Raw genomic sequence first — 21,092 nt, forward strand, 5'->3', positions numbered from 1 at the left:
TGTATGGTGCAAGAGAGTGGTCTAGTTTCATTCTTCTGCGCGTGGATGTCCAATTTTTCCAGCACCATTTATTGAAGAGACTGTCTTTTTCCCAGTGGATAGTCTTTCCTGCTTTGTGGAATATTAGTTGACCATAGAGTGGAGGGCCCATTTCTGGATTCTCTATTGTGTTCCATTGATCTATGTGTCTGTTTTTGTGCCAGTACCACACTGTCTTGATGACCACAGCTTTGTAGTACAACCTGAAATCTGGCATTGTGATGCCCCCAGCTATGGTTTTCTTTTTAAAGATTCCCCTGGCTATTCGGGGTCTTTTCTGATTCCACATAGTAGTAAAATTAACTTCACCTGTTTCTTTTTACTTTTTTAAATTTTTTTATTTTTTCTTTCTTTTACTTTTTTAATGTGGCTACTAGGAATTTAAACTTAACACATTGCTTACATTATATTGCCATTGAATAGTGCTGATCTAGGATATATAAAACAACTATTACAGATCAGTAAGAAAAAACCAACTTAATAAAAAAATAGATAAAATACTTGAATGGGAACTCAGAAAAAAGAATAGCCAAATAACCAGTGAACATATAAAAAGTGTTCAACTTCAGTAGTCATAAAGGAGTTAGAAATTTAAACCGTAATGAGCTACCCACAAGATGGCTTAAATAGTAAAAACAGATAGCACTTGGTTCTGCTAAGAAGCAAAACAGCTGAATATACTTTTAGTGTGAATGCAGATTGATATTAACCTTGGAAAATTGTTTGGCTGTATCTACCAAAGATGAAAGGACATCCCTATGACCTAATACTTCCTGCTCCTTGGTACTTACTTAGCTAGGAATGCATACAACTGTGCACCAAAAGGCATGTATAAGAACATTAAAAGCAACATGATCCATAATAGTCCCAAACTGGAACAAATGTCCATTAATGGTAGAATGGAAAAATAAGTTTTGCAATACTCAGATGAAGGAATACTACATAACAATGAATAGGAACAAAAACCCTGTGCATGTAACAATATAGCTTAATCTCACAGTTTTTTAAATTGTTTTTTTTAAGATTTTATTCATTTATTCATAATAGACACACACACACACAGAGACACACAGAGACAGAGACACGGGCAGGGGGAGAAGCAGGCTCCATGCAGGAAGCCTGATGTGGGACTCAATCCCAGAACCCTGGGATCACACCCTGAGCCGAAGGCAGACGCTCAACTGCTGAGCCAGCCAGGCATCCCAATCTCACAGTTTTGAATGAAATAATTTAGACACAAACATTTACATACTTTATGAATATATTTACATAAATCCAAAAATAGGCAAAACTAATTTGTGTTAGAAGTTAGGATGGCTGTACCTTTTAAGGAGGGTGAAAGCAATTAAAGAGAGGGGACATGAGAGGGCTTTTGGAGAGATAATGGTGATCCCTTTCTTGGACTGGGTACTGCCTATGCAGAGTTCACTTTGCATATTTTATTAATCTGTTCAGTTATGATTTGGACCTTTTTTGGTATTTATGATAGACCCATAAAATAGTTTATTTTTTAACAATCTGGCAATCCTAGAGGAAGCACATTAACATTATTTACTTCTTTTCAAAAATAATATAGTCATACTTCTTTTCCTTTTTCATTGGTTTGTAATTTGTTGAGTATTATCCCTCCTTTATTTTTTTAAGATTTTATTTATTTATTCACGAGAGACAGAGAGACAGAGGCACAGGCAGAGAGAGAAGCAGGCTCCATGCAGGAAGCCTGACACGGAACTCGATCCCGGGTCTCAAGGATCATGCTGTGGGCCAAACGCAGGCGCCAAGCTGCTGAGCCACCCAGGCTGCCCCTATCCCTACTTTAAATAAAGCTGTTCACCTCTTTCTGTTATAAGGAAGCAGTAAGTCTGGAGTGGTAGTAATTTTCTTAATACTAGCTTTTTTCTGGTGCCCACTTATAAATCTACTTTTTTGTTTTCCTAAACTGCTTGTATGAGATGACATTTAATCTTCCTTCTTAATTACAGGCTTATTCATTATTTATTATATGGTGCAAGAGTCTGACTACTTCATAAAGTAGTCACATCTGAGCATTTATATATTGAAAAACATTATTTTTCTTCTTTACAATTGTGACATATTATTCATGGTAGGTTATGTTTCAATGAATTTAATTTTAGGATAATAAAAGGAGTATTAAAAATAATGTTACTCAAAGTTACTTGGGTCTGAAGAGGATTGAGAACTCCTATCTAGAGAATAGGGGTTCTGCGGGAGAATGGATGTGTCTTCAGAAGGTAGAAGGAGAGGAACATAGACTTTATTAATCCCACTTTCCAGACTTTATTAAGTACCAGCTTCTCTCATCTGGTGGTAGAGGAATGAACACAGGCTTTGAAGATTCTCAACTGGTTTCCAAAAGGTACTGGTATGTCCTTTACTAGCAACATGACTTTGTGGAAGCTACTTAGGCTTGACATATCTCTAAAATGGCACTAATTATTTCTTGCCTCCTAGGGCTACCATGGGAATTTAAGAAATGCAAGACAAATCTTACAAAGCAAATGACTAGCCTAAAAATTGGCATTTAACTTTTGATAAAGCACTTTTGATCTACCACGTCTGTGTCCAGAGCCACAGCTAACTCCCAGAGTTCCTTTATGGGAATAAATAAATAAATAAATAACCCTTTCATCTGAATGGGTGCCACCTCTTATCAAGGCTCAGGACTTGGTGAGAAGAGCACTGCCCCAGCCCTGCCTGGATCAGGGCTTTTATGGAATCCTGTGCATATACCATCTCTTTCTGGTTAGACTCCCATACCGAAGAAATGAGTTTTCATAGATGTACTAGAGTTTAAGAACATGATTACCATTAGCGAAGTTCCAAAGAAATGGATGGGTGATCCATGGAATGGCTTTGTTGTCTCTCAAATTCTCAAATGGATGAGATGGTATAGAGTTTAAAGATCTCCAAGAAGTTGTGTACCAGATATCCCCATCAGAAGGCCTTTGAATTGACTTTTTTCTCTCATTTAAGAATAGCTCCATGAGTCACCACTCTCATAAAAATACTTTAACCAAGAAAATGAAGGGTATAACTAAGACTGGCTGCTAAGCAGCAGCCCCACCCTTGAAATCCTCCAAGTCATTGTGACATTACTTTCTGAAGGGTCGCATCATGGTGAAAAGGAAGCCAGAAAGGCCCCACTTTGAAAATCATTTCTTCTAATTATTAATTGCACAATTTGGGGCAAGGTTTTCTCACAAGATCTTAATTTCCTTACCTATAATATGGGGACAATATTCACCACACAGGAGATAGCCTAAATAAAGTACCTCATGTCCTGCTTGGAATACTCACCATATTAGTTCCTGTCTCCCTTTCTGTCCTCATTAATTTATTTATTAAACAAGCACTTATTAAACTCTCACAATATGCCAGGCACTGCTCTAGGCAATGGGAACATAGCAGTAAACCCAAATCCTTATCCTCACAGAGGTTAATTCTCCTGAAGGAGGCAGACAATAAAAATGATAAATATATAATATGTATGATATGGCAGGTACCAAGAAAAAAGAAGCACAGGAAGGGGAGAAGGAATAAGGAGGTTTCAATTTTAGGTTGTGCAGCCAGAAATGGCCTCCCTGAGAAGTTGGCTTTGAAGAAAGGCCTGAAGAAAGTGAGGTCAAAAGTCGAATGGAAATCTGAGGTGAGTGTCGTAGCTTGTGCAAAGGCCCTGAGGCAGTAACATGCCTGGGCTACTTGAGAAACAGAAAAAGAAGCTGAACTAGGTAAAATAGAGGGAATGAGAAGAGTCAAATGAGGTGAGGTTAGAGCCTTCATAGATCTAGAGCCAGATTGTGCATGTCCTCTTCTTGCATGTAGCAGGTGCGGTAAACTTTCACTTGATAGACTAGTTAATATGTAAATGTAGCAGGAGAAATGGGAGACACCATTTTTGGGGGCTGCAGTAGTTTTTGCATTCTAGAAATGATGACAGAATCAATCATTATGGGAAAATAGTGGCATTAGAAGAAGGTATGTCTGGGAAACCAATTTGATCTAGCAACTGGTCATTGTATTGTTCAAAGACACTTTTCCTCAGATCAATGGCCTCTTTCATGTCCTTCACCAAGTCTAGTTCCCTGCATATCCTTTCCTCAGTGTCATTTGCCATAGTAGTGACTTAAATGGAAACTCCTTCCAAAAAGACTGCCCAAATTCCTATGTTCTGTTTTACTCTAGGCTTTCTTATTCTTTGCTGAGAAGTGTAATTACTTTGGGGCACCTACGTGGTTCAGTTGGATAATCCTGGGACCCGGGTCCCAGGGTCCTGGGCTGGGATTGAGGCCTGTGTCAGGCTCCCTGCTCACCGGGGAGTCTACTTCTCCTCTGCCTCTGCCTCTGCTTGTGCTCGCATACTCTCTCAAATAAATAAAATCTTAAAAAAGAAATGTGTTTATATTAATAATAATACCGAATTTTACTGGCTTTTGCCTTCCCCTGCTTATTGAGGACACTCCTATATCTATGCTTTTGATCTCCAAGGCATGTCATGTAAGTGCTCAGAAGTCAATACAACAGCTACAATCACCATGAGTGTGATTTTCCCACATTCTTTTTTTTAAATTTATTTTTATTGGTTTCAATTTGCTAACATATAGAATAACACCCAGTGCTCATCCCATCAAGTGCCCACCTCAGTGCCCGTCACCCAGTCACCCCCACCCCCTGCCCACCTCCCTTTCTACTACCCCTTGTTCGTTTCCCAGAGTTAGGAGTCTCTCATGTTCTGTCTCCCTTTCTGATATTTCCCACTCATTTTTTCTCCTTTCCCCTTTATTCCCTTTCACTATTTTTTATATTCCCCAAATGAATGAGACCATATAATGTTTGTCCTTCTCCGATTTTCCCACATTCTGTAATGCTGTCCCAGCCCTGTCTTCTCAATGGTGAATTTAGATCACAGCGCCACCTCCCCATCCCTGCCATAAACTTCCAATGGCTCCACAACTCATTCAAAATAAAATACAAACTTATTTTTTATAAAGATTTTATTTATTTATTCATGAGACGCACACACACAAAGAGAGAGAGAAAGAAGAGAGAGGCAGAGACATAGGCAGAGGGAGAAGCAAGCTCTCTGTGGGGAGCCCGATGTGGGACTTGATCCCAGGACCCTGGGATCATGACCTGGCCGAAGCAAGATGCTCAGCCACTGAGCCACACATGTGCCCCAAAATCCAAACTTCTAACCATGTTTCAAGACCTTATGTAATCTGACTCCTCTTTATTTCTTTTCTGTGCTCACTACCTCTGTGCAACCCTGGTCTTTTTTCTAACATGCCACATTCATTTCTAGCTCAAGGACTTTGTAGCTGCTGCACTTCTGCCTGAAATGCCCTCTTCCCAGATCTCAAAATGACTGGTTCTTCTTGAATATCAAGGCTCATCCCATTTGGGAACTCCCCACAGAAGCCTTTCCCCCTTTTTAAAAGATTATTTATTTATTTGAGTGGGGTGTGGAGAGGGGCAGGGGGTGAGGGAGAGAGAATCTCAAGCAGACTCCATGCCTGACCCAGGGCTTGATCCCATGACCTGAGCTGAAACCAAGAGTCGGGCACTTATTCAACTGTATCACCCAGGAACCCCTCACAGAGGCCTACCTGGACTGTCCAAACAAAAGTACGTTTGTTCCCTTGTCATTTTCTATCATTATTACACTTTTCTCATTTCTTTGTTTGCCTAACACTCTCAGCATCAAAATATAATCACCATAGAGGTAGAGTCTTTATCTTATTTACTACTATGTCTTTAGTACCTAGAATATTACCTGGCACATAATAATGACTAAGGGCTGTGAGTATGATCATGAGTGTGTCATCATTACTCATAAAGCTGCTTGTGCCTCATCACTGTCACCAACGTGGCCATCTACTGTGTGAACGCTGACATCTGTATGAAGGGAGGTGGTAAAATATACAAGTTAGGACTGTGAGCCCTGGTGCCAGCCTGCCTGGCTTGAGATCTGGCTCTGCACCTATTATGTGATCTTGGACAGGTGACTTGATTCCTCTGTGCTTCAGTTTCCTGGAATTAATGTTAATCTTCCTCACATGGTGGCTGGGAGAATTAAATAATAAGATACATGTAAAATACCTAGAACAGAGTTTGACATACATTAAGTCTGCCAGAAAAAGAACAGGAGCCATTAGGATTAGGATTCTTTTAGTTGAAATAAAAACAAACTTAAGCCAGCTTAAGCAGCAAAGAGGAACTTATCGTATAGATATAGGGTACTTCACAGAGCCCAAATGCAGAAATGCATCTGGATCTCAGTAAGGAGCTGTAATCAGAAGGTGGAAAGCTGTCAGTGAGTGTCCTCCATCTCTCATAGTGGCTTTTCTCTGTAGTTCCCCTTTAGTCTTCTTGCTCTGTAACTGCCCTTCTCTGCAGTCCCTCACTATACCTCTTGAGTTTAAATATCCCAGGGCAAGCCACTCAGGGTATGACAGCCATTCCTTGTTGTCAGTTGCAGATTTTAAGGCTTGATAATCTGATTAGCCCTCTTAAGTCTGATGTCCGTCCTAGCCAATCAGCCAAGCCAGGGTAGGAGAAGATGTAGTATAAGCACGGCAGCAGAAGGGGACAATCTCCTAATAAAGGGACACCCCTGGTCCACAGGCTGGGCAGACATCTCCAAAGGAGTCCACTACACAGATCTTCCCAGTGCCTGGTCTAGGAGGCACTGGACCAGATTGGGGACCTCAGTAGATATGGACAGAATGCCCTGGGCATCTGCTTTTTGAGTAAGCCACACATGCCTGTGCCCCCAAGTCTCACAGAATCATTCTGGCTCTTTCCAGAGCACAGTCACCAGGCTACAGACCTATCTTCTTCATCCGATCCCAACACTAAATATTCAAGCATTTCCTCCCGACAGCCTCCAACTTTCATGCAGATCAACCTAGGCAAAGAGAAGACTGTGGGGTTGCTGGCACTCCCTTTCCTCACCACCTCCTCCCCCTGAGCAGCCTGTCTTTTCACATCTAGATAGGTTTCCACCCAAAGCAATTAAAACCCAAAACGCTCATGTTTTGACTAATGGCTTTTATTGCAGAACTCTAAGTAGGAGCAAGATGTACTAAGCAAAGGAGACTCGGGAATGGAGACAGGTCAGGTTTATGCCCAATTGCAGCAATCACAACTGGTGTCAAAGACAAGCCCAGCCTGGCAGTTTTGCTGGTATGTGACTCCATTCAGGCAATGCCAGAAGGCATTTCTGTTATTTGCCACAGGGTAGAGGCCATTGGCTTTTCCAGCACAGAATCCACTGCCTCCAGAGCTGCTTCCAGAGCTGCTTCCAGAGCTGCTTCCAGAGCTGCTGTTCCCGTTCCCACTTGCACTCCTGGGAGGAGAAGGTATGGGTTCCACAGGCTGAGCAGGGGCGGTACAACCTGAAACAGCACAAAACAGATTCATGGACCTGGGAGAGGCTCCCAGGGACTCCTAGAGGTGAGGAGACTAGTGGCCCTGAAGGTCTGGAGGTGGGGTGCTGTTAGCTCTAGATCCTTACTAGTGAGGAGATCACAAGAGAACTCCATACTCAGGGAAAGCTACAATTTCAAGCTACTCTGGTTTTAAATTATGCTGAGTGAAATAAGTCAATTGGAAAAGGACAAACATTATATGGTCTCATTCATTTGGGGAATATAAAAATTAGTGAAGGAGAATAAAGGGAAAGGAGAGAAAATGAGTGAAAATATCAGTGAGGGTGACAAAACATGAGACACCTAACTCTGGGAAATGAACAAGGGGTGGTGGAAGGGGAAATGGGCGGGGGATTGGGGTGACTGGGTGATGGGCAATGAGGGGGGCACTTTGTGGGATGAGCACTGGGTGTTATGCTATGTGTTGGCAAATTGAACTCCAATAAAAAAAATTTAAAAATTAAAAAAAAAAACAAAAAGTTCTCTCTTCCTTTATGTCAAAATAACTTTTTAAAAAGATCTTATTTATTTATTCATGAGACACACACAAAGAGAGAGAGGCAGAGACACAGGCAGAGGGAGAAGCAGGCTCCATGCAGGGAACCCGATGTGGGACTTGATCCTGGGACTCCAGGATCACACCCCAGGCCAAGGCAGGTGCTTAACCACTGAGCCACCCAGGTGTCCCAACTTTTTACAAAAATTACTGAGTGCCAGTATGTCCAAAATACTTTTCTAGGATCTAGGTATATAAGTGGCAAGCCAATAAGCTCTAAGAGAAAAATCTGGAAAAAGTTTAGCGATGTGGTATCTCCCCTGAATTATAGATTAAAAACATGTGAGCAGTACTTAGAGTTTCTTGTTCAGTCTCCAGGTGGACTGAGAGAGACTTTTAATAAGGAAAAAGTAAAAAAAAAAAAAAAAAAAAGGAAAAAGTAAAATGCTTATATTTTGAAGGTCAGCCTAGTTTCTTGGGGGCTTTCCCATACCTTTAAGATTTAGCCAACATGGAACCCCCCCCCCCCGTAGGCCTAGTTTTCCACAACAGCATAATATTCCTGACCTGGGAGTTCAAGGGTAGGGAAATAATGCAGCACCTGTGTGTCTCAGTGGGCAAGAGCAGTGAGGTGAAATGAGAAGTGACTCTCTGGCCTGTGGGGCAGACAGATGTTAGAGCTGCCTTTTGAATTAGAGAGGAGTCATTGTCTACCCCTGGCATTCTCCTGTTTTCACTTACTTGCACTCTGTAGCCCAAGGGCTTTCTTCAGGGTGTTGACCAGGGGGAACTTGCCCTGGTTGCAGAAAGTGCCTGTGAAGTCATCCAGGTCAATGGCCCAGACCATGGCACCTCCAAAATTGTTCTCCTTAAGCCACTGAGCCTATTTAAGGATCAAGGACACCAAAGGTCATTTTACTTCCCTGGACTCATGCTTGGGCCCACAGTAGGTCAGAGGGGCTGACCTTACCTTAATTCCGAAGCTCTTGACATCATCATAGCCAACCCACTCATTGCCCTGATAGGCGTAGGGCACATCCTGAGGAGCATCCCATGCCTGAGTGGCTCCATTTTTCAGGAAGGTACAGATCTTTAAAAAGTCAAGAGATCAAATCTTTTAAATATGATTCCCATGGGAAAAAAATAAACACTTGTCTCTTTGATTATTTTTCTTTCTTGTCTTCAATTGGGATTCTCCTGTTTTCTAATTATGGGTTGTTATTTGAAATTAATGGGATCAAGTTGCTTTTGAAATATTCCTGTTATCCCTATCCTTAATGCTTGATTTTAGGAACCCACATTAATATGAGACATATAGTTCTTTTATTCCATTTTATGCTAATATAAATGACCTTAAATATGTAGTCTGTTTCTTGAAGGGATATTGTTCATTATAAGTGCTCTTCATACTAGATTAGGTAAATGAATAGCTTATTTAAATACTTGAAGCATTTGGAATGATAGCTGTGCTTTAAGTAGATACGCAGTGGACAGAATAAGCACTCATTCTGTTTAGCACAGGGCATGGAATCCACAGAATTGCACAGCCTAATCTACATACCTCATAGTAGGCCCAGAACCCAGCCTGCCTGGTGTAGGGCCCAGCAGGACCAGCGCCAGAGGTGGGGGCGTCAATGCCAGTGTTGGACGGGTCACTCAGGATGAAGGTGTGGCCATAGGCAGGGAATCCAACGATGAGCTTCTCAGCTGGGGCCCCATTGTCCATCCAGTAGTTCATGACATAATCCTGCAATGGCAGGGTGTTAGCTAAAGATACCACCCCGTGGATGACCCAGTGCTTAGTTATGATAGTCTGCTGTTCTGATAGGCAAAATTATATGATGTTAATGACAGATAGTATTTTTTCAAAGCATTTTGGTGAAATTATAGTTAATGAGATATGCTTAGCCCCTAGAACGGATAGTTATCCAAGTGAGATATTTGTAGAATTTTCATTTGTTTTGTCCCTGAATCTCCATGTGATATACAACCATACCTGGTCTGCATCTGCATGTGTGCAGGGACTCACCACATTGAGGTAGGCATTGCTGCCAGTGTCAGAAGGGTATTTGTATAAGGGGCTGTTCTCTCCAGTGTAGCCCTCCCAGGAGGCATGGAAGTCATAGGTCATGACATGGATGTAGTCCAGGTACCTAAGGGATTTAAAAATGTTTGTGATAGTCATTTCCTATGTAGGCAAAAGATACCATTTCCAAAGCCTCCTGAACAAGGTCCCTAAATAGCAAGAGAGACTGAGGACAAGTCTACTTTGCAAAAGTGAGTTTGAGGATAAACTGAATCACTCACTGGGACAGCTGGGGGATGTCATATCCAGACTGGATGTTGGAGATACCAGCAGCGACTGCTGCAGTGATCATCAGCCTGGGCTTGTTGATCTGCTGGGCCTCCTGTTCAAAAGCTTCACGCATTTCCTATAAAATAATCAAGTACGGTAGGTCATCTATGCATATGATTTCAGCCCCTTAAATCATAAGTTTGTATCACCCTTTTCTTTTTCAAAATATTTTCATATATTTTGTCTTTATTTATTTTTTTATTTATAAATTTATTTTTTATTGGTGTTCAATTTGCCAACATATAGAACACCCAGTGCTCATCCCATCAAGTGCCCCCCTCAGTGCCCGTCACCCAGTCACCCCCACCCCCTGCCCACCTCCCCTTCCACCACCCCTAGTTCGTTTCCCAGAGTTAGAAGTCTCTCATGTTCTGTCTCCCTTTCTAATATTTCCCACTCATTTTTCTCCTTTCTTCGTTATTCCCTTTCACTATTTTTTATATTCCCCAAATGAATGAGACCATAAAACGTTTGTCCTTCTCTGATTGACTTATTTCACTCAGCATAATACCCTCCAGTTCCATCCACGTCGAAGCAAATGGTGGGTTTTTGTCGTTTCTAATGGCTGAGTAATATTCCAGTGTATACATAAACCACATCTTCTTTATCCATTTTGTCTTACTTTAGATGACATTAATCAGTTTTATAGCTATCTAATATGACTAGATGCTAGACAATTCCACCAAAGTCCCAGAGCAAGTTAGTAGCCAGGTCATGATCAGATGTAGGTCCCAGATGACCTGTCAGAGCTCCATTTATATCACTATATTCTGAATTTGCTGCAGTAACCTATATCCAGCTTTTGGCAGTATATATGTTGCTTCCCTTCATCCAGTAAACAAATTACTTCATAGGACTGACATCCCATCAAATGAAAGCTGATTTAGCCAATAAAGGAAGTGGTTACCAGGTGATAGGTTCCCATCCAGCACTAGCATATTTACTTTGGGTGACTCTAATCTCATTTGGAGGACTGGGTTCAGTTTTTATAATTGTATTATTAGGGTGTGTCAGAGTGAAGGGTGGGTCTGAGAATTGTCATGTGATACTGGTTAAAGGAATTAGGATATTTAAACTTGAGGAAGAGAAATTATAAGCAGGATGTTATAGCAGTTTGCAAATATTGAATGACAAATTATAAAAGGTGTTTTATCCTTTGTTATTTTGATGGGCAGAGCTAGACTCCCAATGACTAGAAGTCATAAATTATGACTGGAGGCATGTTTTGGCTAAGAATAGAGATGTTCTTTTTAATCCCTAGATCTGTTCAACAAAATAAGTAGATTGACTTTTCAACTAGTGAGTTACTTAACATTGAAACCTTTTGGAGGCTGATCTAGTATGTGAGATGGTGTAGAAACTATCTTGGAAGAGAGTAGATCTAAAAACCATCCTTGGCTTTTCTTACTCCATTCACTTTTCCTTGGTGATCTCTTAATTATTTGCCTTTGCTGATAACTTTAATATAGAATATAAAGTTAGTTTCTTTGTCCTGAACTCTGGAGTGGTATTCATTCAGTGACTATTGGCCATTCCTAAAGGAGGTCCTACAGATTCCTCTCACTCCTGGTGTTCAAAGACAAATTAATGAGTCTTTCTTGTTTCAAATCTGTTCTTCTTCTTCTTGTTTTTACATTTTAGTTAATAGAAACACAATCAAACCCTTCTCAAAGTCAGTAAACTGAAAGTCCTCTCTTTTCCACTTCCTTTATTTTTATTATCTTATTTTATTTTTCTTTTCCACTTCCAATTGGTGTCCAAATCCTATCGATTGTACCCTCCTAATGTCCCTTGTATACTTGCCCTTTCTGTCCTCACTGTTAGAACCTTTGTTTGGGCCATCAGCACTATATCCTTGCCTTCCTACCTGCTTCTGATTCGTCCTCCATGGTTAAGCCAGTGTTACCTTTCTAAAGCACAAATTTCATCATATCTCTCCATTACTTTCAAAGCTGCCCTACAACCTTGAGATATAACCCAAATTCCTTAACATCACATACAAGTCCCACATGATCTGTTTCTTGCCACATATGCAGACTCATATGACTCAATCATCCACATGTATTCATTTGTGAGGTTCCCCTATTCATTGCTAATACCAGTTGCTTTCAAGATTGAGCCCAAGTGTCACTTTCTCTAGGAAGCTCTTCTCGATCCTTTCCCAGAGTACAATTAGGTACCCTCTATACCTGCTGCAGTGTACTCAAAGCATACTATAATTGTTGGTTATTTTTCAACCTGCCACCTCATATTATATTCCCTAAAGCCAAGGATTATCTTATTCTTATCTTCAACCTGACACCTAAGCCAATATCTGGGACAGAGTAGGTGTTCAGTAATAGTAGGCAGTCTAGTGCAATGGTTAGAGGCAGGGGGCTTGGTAGCCAGACTACAAGGGTAGTTATGACCCCTACTAGGGTTTTTTTTTTCTTTAACCATATCTTGGAGAGGGGGTGGATTGAGTGCTCCTGGGAGACTTCCATAGGTGTCTAGCCCCTCAGCTTAGGTGTGGGGTCTTGTCCTTAATATTGGTGTTTACCAGGGCTAAAGCTGTGAAGCAGAACCACTACAAGACTTTCTATGTATGTATACGTGCATTTAATTCATTACAAAGAATTGGCCTATGTGATCGGGGGGGGGGGGCGGCTAGCTAATATAATAAGCAAATACAAAATCAGGCCTGGCTGTCAGAGAATATCATGTGCAGGCTGGAACCCACATAGCACAGGTTGAAGCTGCTGTTCTCAGATGGGATTTCGTGGGGAGAGCCTCTGCCCTTCGTTAAAAAACCTTTAAGCTGATTGAATCAAGCCTCTCAAATTACCCACTATAGTCTTGCTTAATGTCAGTTGATTAGGGGCTTTGAGTACATCTGCAAAATGGCTTCACATCAACATCCAAGTTGGTGTTTGAATAGCTGGAGGCTTTGACATGTCAAAGCCATCATGATGTGCCTGGCCTAGCTGCCTAGGGGACACTAGTGTGTATTGTTGAGAGGGGGAGCTGCTGCCACCCCTGGGTGTGTGTACATTTGTGTATGGGAACCTTTTTCTGAGAATTGGGCTTGAAAATCTTTGATCAGGGTCTAGGTATTAAGCAACTTGCTTAAACCTTAGTTTCCTCTGTAAATAAAGATTGTGAGGGATCCCTGGGTGGCGCAGCGGTTTAGCGCCTGCCTTTGGCCCAGGGCGCGATCCTGGAGACCCGGGATCGAATCCCACGTCTGGCTCCCGGTGCATGGAGCCTGCTTCTCCCTCTGCCTATGTCTCTGCCTCTCTCTCTCTCTCTCTGTGTATCATAAATAAATCATCATAATAAGTCATAATAATAATAAATAAATCAAAATTTAAAAAAAAGATTGTGATACTTATAGTACCTAGATGACAGACTAGATGTACAAGTGAAATGAGTTATAATTTTTAAAATAGAATAGTAGAATAAACCAGAATAGTGCCTGGCACATAGCACACATGTGTTCTTGTTATCATTGTGAAATGCTCTTGAATGAAGGCATGATCTCTAAGAATCTGCGATGTGAAGATTCCATAATTCTAAATTCCAGTTTAGTTGTAGTTGGGAACCACTAGATTCTCTGTGGAAAGAAAAGGCTTTGAATTTTCTTGGGCTAGAGACTGCCATTTCCATCCTCACCTGCACCAGGACGGTGAAGAGATGTTTGTCCTGAGGAGGGCTCCCACGAGAGCCAGGGTACTCCCAGTCAAAGTCCAGCCCATCAAACTCGTACTGGCGCAGGAATTTGATCACTGAAGCAATGAAAGTCTGGCGGTTCTCAGGAGAGGAAACCATGGCAGTGAAGCTGAGGGAGACCCAAAGAAAGAAAGGTGAGGGAGTGCCTTGGTGATCCTAACACCTTGTGGTAAAATTAAACTTTTAGATTTCCACCTCAGAGCTCTTCACCAGGACACACAACCTGAATATAAATATGCTTCTGATTTTCTCTTGTACTTACTTTGTAATCAGTGCTCAGTCAGCCATGGGACCTCAGTGTTCTCTTTATTTTGTTATCCACCCAGCTCTGATTTTTTTCCTAGGTTGCATTTGTTGCTTTGAACACCTGGCTTCCCAGCTCACTGTTCTCTCTCCAAACCTTGGCCACCCCCGCCCCCGCCCCGCGCCAAGTTCATATGCCCTCAAAGAAGTCTTCTGGTTTATTTGCATGACTTCTCTTCTCTTCTCCTAGAAGATAAATAGGAGTGCTATCACACTCTACGCAGGTATTGTGCTTTTGAAATACTTTAGGAACAGGTTGTTTTGAAATCTCAGTAACTAAATGGCTGTGAATAGAATCCCAGAATATCCATCTAAATGTAAAATAAATAATTTTATTTTGTATAGAATAAATAATTTTGAGGTTCTGGTAATTTACTCTAGTAGCCCAGTAGCCTATTTGTTTAATACATATCCTTCATAACCTGTCTTAGATTGTGAAGTTTAAGGAACATAACGTGTTTTCAATAACAAATGAACACCAGGCTCTCTCACAGAGGACTTACGGAGCAGTTCCAAAGTTCCAGCCTCCAATGGCCAGGAGAGTTTTCAGCTGGCTGTTCCTAAAAAGTGAAGAATAGAAAAGAGAAGCTTCAAAATTCACAAGTCCTTCTATTTAACATAACATTGCTTTGGCATTGGGCCTGGTCATATACTTTGATGTTGCCTTGATAACATATTCTGCAGGATAGGGCCCCCTGGGTGGCTCAGTTGGTTGGGCATCTGCCTTCGGCTCATGTCATGATCCCAGGGTCCTGGGATCGAGCCCCACATTGGGCAACCTGCTCCACAGGGAGCCTGCTTCTCCCTCTCCCCCTGCCTGCTGCTCCACCCGCTTGTACGCTCTCTTTCTGTCAAATAAATAAAATAAATAAATAAATAAAGATATCCTGTAGGATAATTTTCCATCAGTACTGAAGACTTTCTTTATAAAAATTATGCTGTTATCCAATACTAAGTATAATACTAAGTGAAATAAGTCAATCAGAGAAAGACAAATGCCATATTATTTCAATCATATGTGGAATTTAATAAAACAAACAAAAAAGAGACAAACAAAAAACAGACTTTTAAATATAGAAAACAAACTGGTAGTTATCAGAGGGGAGGTGGATAGGGGGATGAGTGAAATAAGAAGGAGATTAAGAGTACACTTATCATAATGAGCACTAAGTAATGTATAAAATTGTTGAATCATTATATTGCAAACCTGAAACTAATATAACACTGTGTGTTAATTATACTTCAATAACAACAAAAATTGTGTTGTTATAATAAATGCAGTCAAAATTCTTTGAGGAAATCCAAACTATGAGAGCAGATTTTGTAAAAATATGAATCCATTAGCCATAATATCTATAAAACTTTTTTTATTGGGGTTCAATTTGCCAACATAATATATATAAAACTTAAAAGCATAATTAAATCATATTCTGTTCCTTCAGATGAAATGATAATGTTGCTTGAGCGTAATTACCCTCTCAGCCTCCAAAATAATGAATATAAATCAATTGATTAAAATTATGCACATTTTTTGAATAGTGGCTCTCAGTTTATATAAGAATGGAATACAAGGGTCAGAGTGGGAAATCATTAAAATTTTGGTGTTATAGCCCCTTTCTCAGAGATTCTGATTTAGTTGAACTATGGGAGGAATTGACATTTTTATCAGGTACCCCATCCGATTTTGATGCAGAGTTAATGGATCACACTTCAAAAAATACCATTCCAAAGGAGTTTATTTCCTCTCTATCACAGCTTTAATTCTAGCAGCTACATTCAAGATAGTACCACTACTGGTGGTAGTGATGGTATGTAGCCTTATTTTTCCTAGAAATAGCTAAACTGAGAAAACCAGAAATTAAAAGATACCAGGGTTATTGTTTCTTTGTTATGTTTCCTTTTTACACAAATAGAACTCTTAAGATACAGCAGACATTTCTGATTTGGGGGCTCAGTGATGTCTAATCTTCATTATCTTCTACCTCCTATTCTCTGATGTAAGTAGCTACTATGGCTTGCAGTTTCTTGGGTCATAATGAAAGATATTGGCAGGGAAAAGAAGAGACAGAACTGATATAGTTTGAATATGTTAGAAAGCAGGCGATGTGCTATGTTATCTATATCATTGCTACTTAAAGTGTAGTTTCCTGGACCAGAAGCATCAGCATCATCGGGGAGCTTGTTTGAAATGTAGAATCTTGGTCCTCACCTCACACTCACTGAATCTGAACTCATTTTAAGACGATATCAGGTAATTTGTTTGCATATTAATGTTTGGGAAGCACTGACCTAGGAGACACCAAATTAGATCTCTCCACCATCTCTTACTTGTTTTTCAGGCCATTGAAGGCTTGGTAGAAAGTCACATCATCCCATTCGATGGTGGTGATCTCATTGTTCTTCATCCCAGCAAAGGCATAGATCAAGTGAGTACATAGGCAAGGGTCAATGTCATCAGGCTTGAAGCTCCCCAGGCCTGGCCGGTACTGCGCCCAGTTAGTGAAGTAGCATGTCAACTGGTAAGCAGAACCTGAGAGCAGTAAGAAGTGAGAATAATGCCCTGATTTAGGTGCCACTGAAATGTGCTGTGAGTTTGGGCCCTACTTTTATTTCCCTCCTTTTGCCTCAATGCCAGAACTCTATGTGGCGGTATTTAATATAAATACTCTTGCAAGTGAGTTAAAATAGTCTAACTTGGGAACTAGTCACTGACTTGGGATTAGTTATTTTTTACTTTAACAGAGTCATTTGGGGATCTTAAGCCTACGAACCACGTAAGAAAAGATCTCCATTACTCCTGTGAAACCCAGTGAATACCAACTTAAACTCCCAGTGGTCATGCTAAGGAGGATAGCACTGACAGTCAATCCAAAATAATAGGTTCTCCCGATGTCAAACTCATCTATGAAGTAGATAGTAGCTCTCTTTCCCTCATATGGCTTATCTCTTGATACACTTTAAAAAATATATTATTCAGACAATTGCATTATGAGTAATTTATAGAGATTTGTGGTTTATGGTAGGAAAATATAAAAGACAGAGCTCATGACTTACCTAGCTGAGTATTCAGCAGAAGAGCCAGACCTAGAGGGAAGGAAAACACATGCACTCTGAATCAATTGTCTATACCATATGGAATCTAATTCTGAGGCCTTGGGTGCCATCTTATTTGCCATAGGTTGTTACAACCCAGTGGCAAATAGGGATTCTGCTGAAAAATAGGCTTTCCAGGAAGGCACCAACAGATCTACACTTCCCTCCTCTTAGTAAAAAATGGCCATGGTTTCTCTTCTCCCATTTTTCATGTCAGTAATATATATTCCTGAATGCAGAGTTCACAGTCTACTATCTATAGAAGATCTACTGAATTTCTACTGAAATTACCCAGAATGTACTCTACTCAATAAGTACACAACCATCCATGCTTCATCTCCCTGAACCAGGATGAGTACAACCTTCCACAGACAAGGCATCCTCTGAAGCAGTGCATCAGTGTCTCCCGGAGCCTTGGAATTTTTGGGGAGCCACCTTTTAGGAGCTCTTGCAGTAGAAAAGAAGTACCAGTAACTGTGAGGCAAGAACAGATGCCTCTCCCTGGTCTTACCAGAGCACTTCTGACATGATTGTTCTGTAAATTGAATTAGAGGTTTCATTGAGAAAAGGTTCTGAAACTATAAAAGGGTTGTAAATCACATTGTTCTAAACAACTGTTCTAAATCAATTGTCCTAGGGACCCCTGGGTGACTCAATGGTTGAGCATCTGCCTTTGGCTCAGGGCATGATCCTGGTCCCAGGATCGAGTTCCATTGGGTTCCCTGCCAGGAGCTCTGTCTGTGTCTCTGCCTCTCTCTGTGTGTCTCTCATGAATAAATAAATAAATAAAATATTAAAAAAATAAAAATAAATCAATTGTCCTAAACAATCTACTTGCTTAATTCCTTTAAATGACTGAGTTTCTAGCTGAAATTTTTATGGTACATCAGCAAGTCAGTAGGACAGTAGGGGATAAAAGACAAGTAACTCTAAAAACAGTACACATAATTTCTACTGATTTTAATCCCTGGAAAAGCTAGACCAAGGATGCAAGCATGTAGATAAAAATAATACCAATTAAAATGAGGTGGCCACAGGAAGATGAATACAGAACAAGAAACAATCGATAAGGGATAACAATAAGATAAGCATTGAACGAAAACAAGCCTTTCTTTTAGGACAATGCCTATGGGATCAATGAAGGTAGAAATGTTACTAGAGATAACTGATATTAAAGGAATAAAAGATAGACTGGTTTGTATATGTCAGGATTCTCTTGGAAATTTGAAATGATGAAAGAAGAATGGAACACCCTAGAAGTATAATGTGAAGACACCTTCATGGCTTGTCAGATGCAGAAAGAAAAGGAAATCAGGTAAAAGTAAGGCTCTGTCTCTGACTGCAGACTCACCTGTCAGGAGAATAAGCTTTGCCATGGCTATTATTGGTACTGGTCTAGGAAAGCCTGGATTTACTTTTTATACCATCCGAGTCCCAGGTTATCATAAGGGCTTCCAAGTGGAGAACAATGAACTCAGATGTGTATGTAGCTAATCAGTAAATCAACAAATCTCCTCTACAAACACCACCCTTAGACTTGCAACCTATAGTCTCCTACCACCACCACTTTCTATGCTCAATAAGGACAAAGTAATGCTATGACCCCTAATAAGGTGGTAGAGACCATCACAATGGAAACCACCAGCATAATAGCTTTTATGGCAGTTCCCAGCACTGATAAGCATCTGTTTAAACATTCTGGTTAGGTTTTTATGTTGTGGACATTTCGTGCCTGGCATGAAAGCATATCTTTATTGGAAAGCAAATAATAAAAACACTTAGAAGTTACTAGCTGTTTTTAAACCTTTTTTTCTTCATGGAATTATTCATGTATAATTTGTACAATCAGTACAAACTTTCCATCTTTAGGTGCTATTTTCTGAACATTTTACCCGCACCTGTTCTTTGAAATGACCCTAAGTCGTCATTATATGATAATTTTATCTAAGAATGTATGGTTTCCAAAATGTCCTCTCTGAAGGGCAACAAGAACTCTCTAGTATTCTATAGTTCCAAATTACATCCAGAAGATGTTAAAAAAAATATTTTCAGATTGGCAATGGGTAAAGATAATGCTGATGATGTTGAAAGGAGTCTCTTTTAATAGAAGTGTTTGCAACTTGACTATGTCTAGAATTTTATGTTTAAAATTAATTGCAATCTGCCTTTCTAAACGTTATCCACTACCATTATCCTATAATAAATTTCTGCTTCAGCCAGAGATTGGTCTTCAAACCAAATGGTCTATTTGTTGTCCCCAAACATGTCTTGCATGCCTTTGCTTATACTGTCTCTCCACCCTTTGTCTGTAACATCTGCTCCTTCTCTTCATTGCCTGTCCCAGTGTGACAGTTCTGTAAAGCCTAGCTCAGACACTCTCTTCAAAGCTCAATGATCTATCTCCTCTTCCTCTGAAATACCTTGTGCACTCTAGTACCTATTATCTGCACTCTTATATGCTCCTGCCTTGTATAATATTGGAAAGGTAGTTGGTGGGCACATGGGTGCCTTCACTGACTTACTATGAATGCAAACTGACTACTCTATCACATTTAGAAACTAAATTGTATCCATTCACTCAATGATAATTAGGTCCTGAGTGCTTAGTTCCCACACATAGGACCAGAGGTTTGGTAGAAGTGCTGCCAGGGAGGATTTCAGTTGTGAAAATAGTAATATCAACAAACTCTACAACAAAAACTATGTGCTAGAGATTGTTCCTGGTGTTTTATATCATTAAGAACTTATTTTTGCAAATGGCTAAAACCAACTATAACAAGCACAGATTGGTATATTGAAAAAATATGAGGAAGCTCACAGAATCAAAGATAAATATAGGACTGCCTCTGATAAGACAGAAATCAAGTAATTCTTGGAGGAATGGAGTGGAAGGGGTCTTAGGATAAACTCTAATTTTATTTTTTAGCCATGCTTCATTCCACATAAGAATCAAAGTCCCAGGAGAAATAGTTTGTGTATCTTTGAGCTTCCATCAGACATTTGATTAGGGAAAAAAACAGGGCACTTGGATTCAAATTTCCATCAGGATTGATCACTAAATGAAATCCTACAATAGTGGAGGGCTAATATTGAGTCACTGAAAAACAATGAATATTCATCAGAGGGTCTACTTCATTGTTTCATTTAGCCCATAAAAACCATTATTACAGTTAATTTTTTTGTAAATTTATTTTTTATTGGTGTTCAATTTGCCAACATACAGAATAACACCCAGTGCTCATCCCATCAAGTGCCCCCTTCAGAGCCTGTCACCCAGTCACCCCCACCCCAGGCCCACCTCCCCTTCCACCACCCATAGTTCGATTCCGAGAGTTAGGAGTCTCTCATGTTTGTCTTCCTTTCTGATATTTCCCATTCATTTTTTCTCCTTTCCCCTTTATTCCCTTTCACTATTTTTTATATTCCCCAAATGAATGAGACCATATAATGTTTGTCCTTCTCCGATTGACTTATTTCACTCAGCATAATACCCTCCAGTTCCATCCACGTTGAAGCAAATGGTGGGTATTTGTAGTTTCTAATGGCTGAGTAATATTCCATTGTGTACATAGACCACATCTTCTTTATCCATCATCTTTCGATGGACACCGAAGCTCCTTCCACACTTTAGCTATTGTGGACATTGCTG

General features: G+C 40.3%; 2 protein-coding genes across 10 annotated transcripts in view; both read right to left on the reverse strand.

Annotated features, from left to right (window-relative positions):
• LOC112679081 (protein pitchfork-like) overlaps positions 1-3,099 on the reverse strand; it is an 83,328-nt gene extending 80,229 nt beyond the window's left edge. For all 8 annotated transcript variants that reach the window (XM_049110980.1, XM_049110979.1, XM_049110978.1 and 5 more), the window contains exon 1: positions 2,867-3,099. In XM_049110980.1, the coding sequence (XP_048966937.1) occupies positions 2,867-3,044 (178 nt within the window). In that variant the 5' untranslated portion in view covers positions 3,045-3,099. The remainder of the gene's footprint in view (positions 1-2,866) is intronic.
• Positions 3,100-7,090: 3,991 nt separating this feature from the next.
• CHIA (chitinase acidic) lies at positions 7,091-19,003 on the reverse strand. Of its 2 annotated transcripts, XM_025478558.3 has the most exons (11): positions 18,795-19,003; positions 17,405-17,434; positions 16,679-16,880; positions 14,854-14,910; positions 13,991-14,156; positions 10,291-10,415; positions 10,013-10,136; positions 9,545-9,730; positions 8,954-9,073; positions 8,725-8,866; positions 7,091-7,454 (listed from the first exon to the last, which is right to left on the reverse strand). In XM_025478558.3, exons 1-11 carry the CDS (start codon positions 18,817-18,819, stop codon positions 7,180-7,182), a joined length of 1,452 nt encoding a protein of 483 aa, XP_025334343.1. In that variant the 5' UTR covers positions 18,820-19,003; the 3' UTR covers positions 7,091-7,179. The 2 variants fall into 2 exon arrangements, with proteins under 2 accessions (XP_025334343.1, XP_035573326.1); XM_035717433.2 differs by lacking the exons at positions 14,854-14,910; positions 16,679-16,880; positions 17,405-17,434; positions 18,795-19,003 and adding an exon at positions 14,310-14,416.
• Between the last annotated feature and the right edge of the window lie 2,089 nt (positions 19,004-21,092).

The sequence above is a fragment of the Canis lupus genome, chromosome 6, assembly GCF_003254725.2.
Source record: "Canis lupus dingo isolate Sandy chromosome 6, ASM325472v2, whole genome shotgun sequence".
NCBI classification, from domain to species: domain Eukaryota; kingdom Metazoa; phylum Chordata; class Mammalia; order Carnivora; family Canidae; genus Canis; species Canis lupus.

What these genes read in the sequence shown, in the direction of transcription:
- CHIA (XM_025478558.3), bottom strand. Translation starts at nt 18,819, where the DNA reads ATGGCAAAGCTTATTCTCCTGACAG. An exon ending in TTCAATGGCCTGAAAAACAA is followed by an intron (nt 14,911 to 16,678) that starts GTAAGAGATGGT and finishes TTCACTTTTTAG; the next exon opens with GAACAGCCAGCTGAAAACTC. An exon ending in TCAAGAGCTTCGGAATTAAG is followed by an intron (nt 8,867 to 8,953) that starts GTAAGGTCAGCC and finishes ATCCTTAAATAG; the next exon opens with GCTCAGTGGCTTAAGGAGAA.